At 34.5% G+C, this 12577-nt stretch overlaps 1 protein-coding gene across 9 annotated transcripts; it reads right to left on the reverse strand.

Moving 5' to 3' along the window:
• Nucleotides 1–6895: 6895 nt before the first annotated feature.
• On the reverse strand, nt 6896–12090 carry LOC103848848. 9 transcript variants are annotated; one of them, XM_033284714.1, is made up of 7 exons: nt 11377–12090; nt 8881–11192; nt 8601–8759; nt 8315–8489; nt 7957–8129; nt 7241–7838; nt 6896–7139 (listed from the first exon to the last, which is right to left on the reverse strand). In XM_033284714.1, the coding sequence occupies exons 1-2, from the start codon at nt 11480–11482 to the stop codon at nt 9589–9591; spliced, it is 1710 nt and encodes a 569-aa protein (XP_033140605.1). In that variant the 5' UTR covers nt 11483–12090; the 3' UTR covers nt 6896–7139; nt 7241–7838; nt 7957–8129; nt 8315–8489; nt 8601–8759; nt 8881–9588. The 9 variants fall into 9 exon arrangements, with proteins under 9 accessions (XP_033140605.1, XP_033140603.1, XP_033140600.1 ...); XM_033284712.1 differs by having other exon boundaries at nt 7241–7414; nt 7506–7694; nt 7794–8489; XM_033284709.1 differs by having other exon boundaries at nt 7241–8489; nt 8881–8952; nt 9024–11192.
• Between the last annotated feature and the right edge of the window lie 487 nt (nt 12091–12577).

Raw genomic sequence — 12577 nt, forward strand, 5'->3', positions numbered from 1 at the left:
GCAGGACGTGGGTTCTACGATCTGAGGCGCATCAGTATAGATGGAAAAATTTCGTATTTTCTGGGTTAGCTGAAGTAAATAAACACTCCATCTTCTCTCTTAGAAAGCTTCTTCATCTCTTGGCCTCCGTTCACCGACTCCGGCCGCTTCCAAAGGGTTGGAGTCAGGTTTAGCTTTTTGTTTCTTCCATCTCCAGTGTTTCATCCGATCATTTGCATGTTTGATTCTGAAGGTGAAAAGCTGAAGATCTAGATATGATCGAGTCCTCATCTTTCACGGCTTCTCAGTTGGCGTTTCTTAGTCGTTCTCGTCATACTCTCGACTTCTCAGTTGAATGTTATAGAACAAAGTGTTCTGTTCTCCGGTGTTGAAGCTCAGGTTCTCTGGTTTCTAATTGCTTGCACTTATTCACTATGGGAGGTTCCTAGTTCGTAGTCTCTTCAAAGACCCACATGGAGTATTGGTGTTGTGTCGTTTAGGAGCATCTCCTCCTCTTCACTTTGATCTTGTTTTTTTGGTTTTACCCTCTCTTTCATCATGCAAGATAGGTTCAGGTTAAATTTTGGGTTCATCCAGCTTTAGTTATCATATCTGTATCTCTTGATGTAATGTTTTTTGTTTAATATAATCATCTTTCAGTGTTAAAAAAAAGATGGAAAAAATTCGTTTGTGAGATTTTTTTTGGGCATTTGGCTAGCCGCGATGTAGATCAGCTTTAATATATATCTTGTGATATTTGATTATGAAGCTAGATTATATTGGATTTCATTAACGGCCTTGGTTGGACTTTCTCCCTTGGCACTTAAGTTTGGTTGGTGGTATATAAAATAATTGAACAGAAATCAAATAGTACAATTAATTTCTTTTTTAGTTTTGGTAAGGTAATAAGGTTCAGTGACATCTCACAGAAAAGCTCTTGCAGATATTACGAATTGTTTAAAATGCTTTTGCAATGATCACGTTCTTTCATATATATTATCCGTTAGGTAATAATGGAGAATTATATGCATAGGAAAGGATGCATACATTTTGCTTCACATGGCTCCTTCCCATAAAATAGAATGTTTTCATTTTTCAAAAAAATCCAAGCAAAATAAAAGTTTAAAAACTTATTAAATAAAACATTAAATTAGTATGTAAGAGCATGTATAGTGCTGTTATTGATTCGATTGGTGTATTTAACTTTCATTTTTTTTTTACTTTTCATTTCTTATTTTGGATTGTGTTCAGTTTTAATGTTTATCTATAGTATTTTCTCTAATCTTTAGTATAAAGTTTATAACAACTCATCTATGCACCATGATTATAAAATACAAATATTAACTTGAACTTATGTGTGAAAACGTTTTAATTATAAATAAATCTCAAACAACATATGCAAAAAACAATCATAACACTATAATAAAATGATTTATCATTTTATGGTTTTTATTAATTTAAAACATCGAACAAAAACCGGTTGCAACGCAACGGGCTCATATCTTGTATACCGTAGAGTTAGGATATAAGAGTTTTTGGCTGTTTAATGAAACTTATTTTAATCATTTTCCTCATTGTTAGCTATGTTGGTGGAAAAAAAAAACTATTTTAAGGTCATTTAGTATAATTGCTCTTATATTATAAAACAATAATTATTGTATATTTCCATTACTAATAAGTAATGTTAAGCGAAAACGATCTTCTAAATAAGTTATTTTATTGTATACTAGGGATTGGTCCGCCCTACGGGCGGGTGAATTTACACTAAATTTATTTTATATTAAAATGTATTTTAATTTCATAAAAAGTTTGAAAATTTACTTTAAACTGAATATAATAAATATAGTTTCTTTTCTAATTAGATATATACATATATTTATATATATATTTTTTAGTTTATAATTTTTACGCGTTTGAATTTTTATTTGTTATCAACTACATTTTATGATATTTGTACTATTTTATTTTCAGTATTCATTTCAGTTATATTTTTAATGGAAATACGTTCTTTTTTTGCATTTGCTTGATATTATGTGTAATATTTTAATATATTTTAAATGATGTGTTAAAGTTTTATTTTTGATTGTGATATATCTGAATGTATTATATCCGTGATTATGAATGTCTTTTAACAATGTTCTTATTTAAAAATTTCTTTTAACCAAATACTAAAATCACATTGTCTTTGGGTAATCTACTATTCTTATCTTTTCGAGTCCTTTTTTGTTTAGTGTCAATCGGAAAAAGTATTTTTGTTCTTCAGGCGGACTCTTAGTATTTTTGTTTCTATAAAGTACAATTAGAATGTAGTTGCAATTATATCTAGTATGTGACAACACCATGTTATTGCATTAGAAGAACAGCAAACAACTGTCCAACGACATAAACTGATTTGAATAGATTATGATTTGGTTAGAACTTATTGGTTGACCAAATTTCTTTAGAATCATTAAACCCAAAAAGTAGATTTTCATTCTTTCGTATGGATACAAATTTTTTTAATTGTATACAGTGGACGTGTTTATATTTAACCGGAATGAAAAGAGACATGGACGTTTGTAACTCTTGGAAAACAACAATGATGTAGAAATGAATAGCTCTTTAAAATCATCAAACCCAAAAAGTAGATTTTCATTCTTTCATATTGATACAAAAAATTTATTGTGTAGCGTGGACGTGTTTATCTTTAACCAGAATGAAAAGAGACATGGACGTTTGTAACTCTTGGAAAACAAAATGATGTAGAAATGAATAATTTGAGGGAAAATACTTTGAAACTACGATTAAAGCTCTATTACTTAATTACATGTCATTGATACCGACTTTACTTTGCAACATAAGAAAAGTGATTTCTCAAAAAAAATGAAAAGTGATGTAGCAAATCAGTTGATCGCATTTAAGATTATATATGAGAGCTTTTATTATTTTTTATGTGTCAAGCTATAAAATTCTGAAATTTTAAAAGTGAAACCATTTGTTTTGAAAGAGAAATAAACGTGCAAAAGAAAGTTGGATGTTATTATGTAAGGGAAAAATAGCAGGCAGAATAAATGAACCCGGATCACACATAGTTATGAGGAGTAAGACTTCTAATCATTGCTTAGATTTAGAAAATAAGATGATCTAGCTAGAGGAAGAATAAATACACCTTCGTTTCTCTTTTCTTTACATGTAAATAATAAAAATCATTGTCCAATCTATCTTACTTAGTCCCAAACATCTGTCTAGTTTGTGGAGATCTTTCATGTTTCTGAGTTCATGGACTTCATGGTAATTTGATAAATGAAAAAAAAGAAGAAGAAAAATAGATATAAAGAATAGAGTGAGGTTCTGTCCTTTGAGTTTTTTGTCTCTTTAGCTTCAAGTTTTAACCTCAATGCTAGATGGGTCACCTATTTTGGCTCAGCAGGATCCAATTTTCTCACACCGGCGGTCATAGAAGAAGACGGAGAGACTTCATAGGCAACAGTTTGAGCCACCACTTGTTGTGATTTTGGGTTTAATGGAGCACGAATAGTGAATCTTTGTGCGTTGGTCATTCAAGGAGAGGATGATGATGATGGAGCTAATGTGCTGAGCAATCAAGACCCAAGAGGTTAAGGCGCAACATGCATGTCAGCGAGTGAAGAATAAGAGCTCATGGAGTGGTTAAATTTGCAGGCTGACACAAACTTGCAAATCCCATGTTGAGCATAGTGGCTGCATTGGGCTATCCCCTGCAAATAATATTATTATTAGTATTCATAAATCTTTGCCAGAGATCATGAGAGAACTACCAATGTACATAGTTGTTTCAGAGAAAGAAAAAAAGAACTTCATTATTGAATCATAAAACTCTAGCAATCCATTAATTCTTACCAAAATATTTTATTTTTGAGTCATGGGAGGTTCATGACTGTAAGGTTAAAGCTAATATATGCAGATGCTTGGGCAATGAGACTTACTGGAAGAAGTATGAGTCCAATATGGCTGAAAGTAACTCCCTTTAGCGATGCTGCTATCAGTCGTCTTGTATTGTCTATACAAAAAATAACCAAACAGATTAATTATAAATTGTCTTTGTTAATACTAATTTTTTTAAAAAAAAAACAGGGCGAAAATATGGCAATTTACCTCCCAGCCGTGAACCCTGGAGAAGGTTCTTGCCTCAGTCTCATTCCAAAACATACTCCATGTACTTGGTTCAAGCAAGAGTCTTGCTTATCTCTACATCTCCAATGATTAGACACTGTAAGATATAATAGTATTAGGATTTGGTAACGACATGTACTTCTCCTGAACCTCTATGAAAAACTCACAGATAAGGAACATGAAGGTTAACCGTGATCACCTGCCAGATATCTGAGCAGTATCAATGAACTTGGTTGTAGTGAAGGATCATAGCTCAGCCTCCATTTACCTTGGTGTTTGCAGTGGCATGTTCACATGCCTACTGTATGGAGTCTAGTGATATACATGCTAGGGGAAAAAGCAGCAATGTAGTAGAACTTGGCCTTTTCAACTGCCATAGGAAAGTGAACATGTCTAACAAAGGTCTCAGATAATTTAAACAAATGAAAATATCCAATATTAGACTGATAAAAAGATCAGAAAGAGTTTTTACCAGTACCCAATTGTCGGAATGCTTAGGTAGGTGCTGCATCTTGCAACAATTTGGATCAGTAGGATACGATCAGAGACCTTCATGAAGGGAAACATGCCTTAATCAAGCCACCAGGAGAAGTTCCTTTTAAGTTAAGCATCGCAAGAAGAAAGTAAAATCATCAAAGCACATCATATTTTAGGTAAACAGAACCATCAACGAAAAACAATTAATGAGAAAAAAAATCGAATGTAGGAACTGTTAAAGAGTACCAGTAGTTATCGTCTTCTTCGGAATCGATTGTTTCCTTACGATCATTACTGTACCTGAGCTCTGGGGAAAACGAACCAGTCGCTTCTCTAGCAATATAATATTCTTCACATGTAACTGTGGAACTGAAAGAATATGTGTTCGCCAATGTAGCTTAAGGTGGTGTTTTGAGCAGTGTGAAGGCTGCATATGACGACATTGTCTTATATAGAGTGGGATAGAGAAGTGGAAGGGTGATGTGAGTTAAGCTGTTTTTGTTTTGATGAATGAAATAATGGTTTGAGTTAATGGGAATGGGAGATTATGATGGAAGAAGAAGTGGAAAAGTCTGAACACATTCAATGGCTACATAGAAGAAGAAGAAAAGAGGCGAGACTTTAGGTTTAGATGAAATGTATTAGTTGGGCTTAGTTTTGTTGATTTGTTTTCAGAGACTTAAGTATATCAAACCTAGCCCAATAAAGTCCAAGAACTAAACTCATCGCAAAGAAAAAATACATAGAAACAACACTGCTGACGTGTCGCAAAACCCCCTATGTGAATGATGATGTGGACGCCTGAGAGGGCAGATAAGCCAACTTTATTATTTAAGACTAGGGGTTGCCTGCCCTACGGGCGGGTGAGTTTACATTAAAACTATTTTTATATTAAAATATAATATTTTATAAATCATTTAAAATTTTATTTTATATTGAAAATAGTAAATATAATATTTTTTTACGATAAGATCAATAGATTTTTAACTTTTAATAAATTTTTTAAAATTTTTAGATTTTGGTTAATTTGAAAATCTATTGTTTTAGTTATTATTTGTGTGGAGGCGGTTGTCCCTTTTAAAGAATGAGATGTGTCTAGATTATTTTATGGTAGACAGATGTAGGGGTTTCTAGTTCACCTACAGAGTTTACTAATAGATTATCCTATGATGGTATTGTGCAAATTACGAAATGCTATTTGTTTTGATACAGTTTAAAGTATACAAATAGTTATGGTAGTGGACGTATTGTATATTTAATTGGTTGAGAACATAAAGAGACTGGCTTATTGATGTTTTTTTTGAAGATATAAAATTATGGACAACGTTCAAACAAAATAGACATTTTTTCATTTGGTTAAAGTAATAGCCGTAGTCGCATCTATTGAGAAATTAGAAGGTGCAAGAGTCTATAAACAATTTATAGAGATCTATAATCTCTATACAAAAGTTTATAGTTATTTGTAAAGTTTATAAATCATCTATAAACTAATCTGAGGTTCATACTACTGTATTTTGTAAGACTTTGAAAAGTACCTTCCAAAATCATATAAATGTTGTCATAAATCCTTATAAAATGACAGAGTAGAGGAAAAAGAATATGAACACAGCTTGGTTTTATTCTCTCTTGCATTGGCCTAAAAAAATATTCCATCTGTTTCAAGTCTCTTTTTCTCTCGAAGGCGTCAATGACCATATCTATGGTCCATGAATTCCATCACGACACTCATTTTCTTTTAATTTCTTCTTTTCCCATATGGATCAAGGAGGATATTGAATGTTCTGATGTTGGATATGATCCCAGAGCTCTGAAACTTCGCATAACAATTCTCCATCATTTCTACTTGTCTGTTTCCACCAAAAGCTTCATGGTCCAAGAATCAGTCAAAACAGGAATTGCAGAATCTAATTTTGAAATATTAAATGGCTAAAGCTTACTGCTCTGGTCGCCACAAACGCCAATAATACTGATACACAAGAAAGAATACTGATACACAAGAAAGAATAATCCACTTCCACATTACTAATACCGAACAAGAATTCAACATTGTTATAAAAAGTAGACTCATCATCACAACATTATTAAGAATCGGTATCTCATTTTCAAGACAAGTAGCTTTTATGTCAAAAACACATACATTAACAGACATTTTTAGGACATTCTTCATCTTTTCATGGTGAAACCAAAACAGGATCATTCAGTCTTAGAAACTTCTCCGAAGCTGAACGTAGAATGTTCCGTGTAAGGCATTGAACGGGTACTTAATGCTCAGTATATGCTCAAATATACATTATTAAATACAAACAGATGGTAGTATATGTAAAAATCTTGATCCTTTTCATGATCAGTATATGTTGAAAACTTAGGAGACAACATACATGAAAGCCCAGTTAAGTAAAGGCAACATTAAACTCAAAATTTGTGACCAGGTTTGGATTACATCTTCACCTTTCCTGACCTGATATTCAGACATATAAAACTTAAGAAATTCCCACCCCAAGTAACTTCTGTTGGACCTCCAAATCCTCCAAATGCAGAAAGTGTTGCTCTCTCTTGAATATACATCATTGTGCAGAGCATATACTCACATAAGAGATTTACATAACACAAATATAGGAACTTATCTATAATATTACCTACATAAATCCTATACCTGACTTATAAAGAAGATAAGTGTTGGAGATGGTATTGTCCTTCTGAGATGTACATGCCAAGGAAGTCAATTAAGCGATAACGACAAAGAGTGGCTCAGTTTATGCAAAGTTTGGCTCATCAAGCTGGCTTGGATAACCATATGAGCATTCGCCAATCTCATCCTCAAGTGCTCCTGTTAAAAAAAAATAACATAAAACCGTGAGGAGAGAAATAAAGAGCTCAGACCAAACTCATCGATCCATTATTAATCTCATATGAATCACCTTAATTACACTGTCAGCATTAATAACATCAAGCGAACCACTTTGGATTTAAGTATCCACAAGACTAAGGGTTTGGTCGCACAAATTAGGCTGTGCTAGAAGTAGATTTTCTGTGTTTATACAGATTACCCTAGCAAGTGAGGAGTCAATAGCATGCTCAGTATGTACAAACTACAAACACACAAGTTCCTGTACGCAAAGATACATTTCTTAGAAAATTCAGACCTTTCGAATCCAATATGGTTCAGTAAAGAACATAGTCATAGAGTTAAAGAAACATAAAATAACCCCTTGTTTCTATGCTTCAGGACCCTATTTATCCACAGTATGTCCCTATTAATAAGAAAACAATCAGAAGCAACCCAAAATTGAAACCAGTAATATCTCTATATTAACAATGGACACATAATTTTTGGAAAAAGTAGTATGACGAAGAGATATAGAGAGCCACCAACTACTAATGCTACATCAAGAGCAAAAGATCCGGTAGAGTATAACGTGACATATCAAGGAGAAACTGAAGCTGAAAGAAGTGAACCAATCACTTCTGGTGTCAATGGTCTACATCCTCTTTTTTCTTAGCTCTCCACATGTTATATCTTAGGCTCTTCCTTTCCAAATCACCTGAGATAAAGTGAACAGCAGGAAATTTGTTTGTCCAAAAACGGTTCTAGATTAATAAGCAAAGACTTCGATATATTAGTCAAAAAGACACTGATGTTGGTAAGGCTATTAGTCTAGGGAAAGAAGTCAGCTCAATAGAAGCAAACATGATGGCAGCAATGAGAGAAGGTAAGAGATCGAGTCACCTAAAGACTGTTTCTTGTAGTAAATAAAACTGATTCTTCAATAGTTGAATCTGATGGTTGTTGCACAATCAGATGTTCGACTTCATGTTTGCGGTGTTTTTTTATCTCTATGATGAAGAGTTTCAGTGATGTCCAGATCCGCAATTGTTTTACTGATGAAGCTATTAGAGACAATCTGTTGAACAACCCAAATACGAATAATTTCGGGCGCGAAGCAACAAAATAGGATCATGAGCAAATGATAGAAGTATTAAAAACATAATGAACTGATAGATAGAGATCTAACGCAAGAAAGGGAGGTTGCGACAGGATTTAATGATCGTCGGCGAGAATACCATTGAGGTTCTATTGATGGGAGATTGGGAGGCCCTTTCCAAGAGAGATATATGTTGATAATATATCTTCACATGGAATATGAGTTCCCAAAAAATCTGACTTTGCTGAGCTGAGAAATATACACAAACAGAGTTCAAAATGACAGATTCTTTTTCTATACCCACAACTCCACAAGATATAGTTCTAGAGATTGTTTCTTGCATTCAAATGACCCAGATGAGAAAATTTACCAATAAAATCTCTAGCAGAGATGAAAGAAAAATCTCCACGAAGCGTACAGACTTAACATCTCCAAGAGAAAACTGAACAGAGAGTCTAGAAATATTGTATCGATGAATTGAAGCTCAAGAAGTGGACGAAGTTGATTGAATACCATAACTGCAGACGTTTCTCAGAATCATCAATGAGGAGGAGAAGCTGGACCGTTAACGTTTCACACAGAGAAGACTGTCGGCCAAAATCATCATCGGCGGCTTTGCTTTGCGTCTCCAACAAAAGGAAAAGAAACTATTAACATCTGGGCCTGTATGAAAACAGTAACAGAACCCGATGAATTTTTCAGACACAATACTTGGCCCACTCAACGTAACTCACCGAAACATAAACACGAAATGCTTAAATATTGACATGACACGTGGCAGAAAAAGCCCCATGCTTTCTGATGATGTGGAGGGCTGTGTGCATCACACAAGTCAACTTTATATATATTTATATTTATATATATAGATAAATAGATACCATATAAAATTTTATAATTGATTAATATATCTTTCACAAAAAAAAACTACTATATAAATTTTTATTTTACTATTTGGTCACTTGACAAGGAAGGACCCATTAACAGATTTTGGTGGCAAGTAAAACACTATATATCACACATATTAATTAGCTCATTACAAAAATAGAGGTTTCTGTTCCAACGGGAAAACAATCACCATTCACCATCTCTCATCACCAAACCAATTATTCTTCTCCTTGGGTCCCGTTGGTCCTTCTTCGCCTGATAACTCCACCGGAAGCTTCCTCAACACTGCATCAACCCAACACCTCAGCCTCCATGGTAATCTCTCATTCAACCTCTCAATCTCCGTTCTCGATCCATACACAATCTTCGGTCCCCACTCTCTCATATAACCAAGCCACGGCGGCTCCACCACCGCCCCTCCGAGATACTCCGCCGCAACAACCTCATACTTGGAACACGAATCCACAAACAAATCGCTTCTCGCTGTATCGTTCCTTATCCCAATCCCAAGCAAATCTGACCCCTGTAAATACATCCCGGACCTGGCAAAGCTGGCGTGACCATGCTTGGACGAGTAAACCACAGCTTTATTGCTTCCGTCCACGAACTCCAGATCTTGAGCTTCGACCCACTCTCCCCCGCTATGCTGAGAGAAGTAAACAGCGTGAAGCTCGCCGGAGAAGTTGCTGATCCGGAGAGTGAAATGCTCCCAGTCACAAACGTGTTGACCGGTTTTGGCCAATGAGAGGTTCATGAGGCCGAGTTTTAGAGTCGCTGGTCCGTTAAAAGGACAGAAAATCCAAAACACAAGATCAGTAAACGTTCCTCCAAACGCTGGCTTAACGTGAACGTAGAGCTTGGCGGATTCTAGATCTCCTCGCTTCAGAAACTTGTTTCTCTGTTCATCATTATTCGGCAAATCAATCCAAAACTGTTTATCATTGGCTCCACCATGAGGCAAGTTGGAGCCGTTTTCATCAACAGGTTCTTGGTTATCAGAGCTGCACAAAACGGCACCGTTCTTGAAGAACCAAGAGACTGAAGAAGGCAAATAGACTTCATCAGGGTGGAAGAAGACTCTCGGACCATAGTGTTGAACCAAAGCATGGATCTGGTCTAAGTTTGGCATTGCGTGTAAACTTGGATCAAGGTTTTTCAAACAAGCAATGTTGTTACAGAGACGATCTTCTTCTTCTTCTTCCATCTCCTCCGCGGAGATCATCAACGGAGTTCTACAGAAGAATGTACCTGCAGAGACTCCTTTTCCCGACATTCCGCGGTCTGAAGGTCTCGTTTTCCATATAAACAAAGGAACTCTTAAAGAATCCGATAAAGCAGTGATAATGACTCTACGTGCTTCACATTTATCGGTTAGATCAGCTCGAACACATCTAACTTGATCCAAATCAGGTTTCGTGGGACTCGTTGTAACCAAGAATCCGACCGGTTTATACCCTCGAGGAGGCTTCGGTAACCAGAAGTAAGCGCAGCCCTCGCTTTTAGGTTCGTCTTCTGATAAGTCGTTTGAGCTCCAGACCAATGTATAATCAAGTGGCTTTGCAAGTGCAGACTTGACGATGTCTCTAGCTACAAGAACAAAACCTCTCAAGAGGTGGGAATCAGGCTGACAGTAATGTCCTAAACAGTGGAAACTGTTGGGTAAGTTGTCGGGTCTGTAGAACGAGACAGACTTGTTCTTGTCTCGAGGAGAGACGTATCGCCATATCAATTCAAATGATGTGATCTCGGCTACTTCTAAGTCTCCAAGATTGATTCTTCCCGAAGCAAAGCCTTGACCTAACCAATTGAAAGCATTATAAAGTGAGAAAAAGTGGAATGTTTCGATAAAAAAATAAAATTGTTCATAATTCTTGGTGGATTGGATCAAATCATATAGAAACTAAAGTTGCTAAATCCAGAATTTGTTTCCAGATCGGAATCATGAACTAGAAGATTCAAAGAAAGAAGGGATCACAATTACCAGAAGGCCAGTGGGGAAGAGAAGCAGGGAGGGAGAAGGTTTGGGGTTGCTTCAATGGCGGAAATTCTGTGAGATTGTTCCAACAGAGACACTTGCACCCAAACATTCCTATCTCTCTCTCTCTGATTTCATCCGATGGTTCGGGAAACCATACTAATCAAACCGACACATATCAAAGCTTGTTGGGTCCCAATCATCCAGACATCTCGATTTACTTTTCGGATAATTTTTAATCCCACAAAAATTAAATAATAAAAAAAAAAAATTTCATGAAAATTAAACACACCCACATTTTCACAGTAGTATGCAACGATCGTACAGGCAGAAGCTACCTTGACGCATAAGAATCTTACCCTTTTTTTTTTTATAGGTTTAGATCATCTCCGATGTATTCCTTTATTTTTATCTTTAAAATAGAACATCTCTAAAATAGAGATGAGTTTATCTCCAATGTATTTCTCTATTTTTACTTTTATAAAAGAATATTCTTAAAAGATTTTATTTTAATTTTACAAAATATATATTTTGTTTATAAAAGTTGATAACTAACCCTATTTATTGTTAACTTTTAAAATATTTTCATAAACTTATGAATTTTTTTAAAACTAAAATTTTGTTAAAAGACTATAATGTAAATAAAAAATATTATTATACTCCTACAAAAGCTGTATTTCTCTATAAATATAATTATTTTAGTTACAACTATAAAAATTTGAAAGTTAAAGGACTATTTTGAAAATAAAAAAGTATGACTCTATAATAGAGGAATGCTATTTTTTCGTATATAAATAGAGGAAAAAATAGCAATCTCTATTTTAGAGGTGGAAATAGAGATGGATGTAGCACTTTTACCTCTATTATAGCATATAGAGGTGAAAATAGTTAGGGGTTGGAGATGCTCTTAGTATGTGTTGAGTTAGATAGGCTTCCAATATGAAACCAATAATATGTGAAAAAGTTGTCTCTAATAAGATGTGATCCGAACTTGTGATTTAGACTGGGTAGTTTTTTTTTTTTTAAGTAATATAAGAAACTATATGAACATGTTAGTTTCTTTTCTTTGAAACACTGATTCATTTTATATATAAAAATAAATGTTTATGTAAAAAAATTTAAAATGGAATAGTATAGTATGTGAGAGTTAATATAGGCATATAGCTACTTATGTTATAATACTATACTATTGTAATGCACTATTATG

This window comes from Brassica rapa, chromosome A02, assembly GCF_000309985.2.
Source record: "Brassica rapa cultivar Chiifu-401-42 chromosome A02, CAAS_Brap_v3.01, whole genome shotgun sequence".
In the NCBI taxonomy this organism is placed as follows: Eukaryota; Viridiplantae; Streptophyta; class Magnoliopsida; order Brassicales; family Brassicaceae; genus Brassica; species Brassica rapa.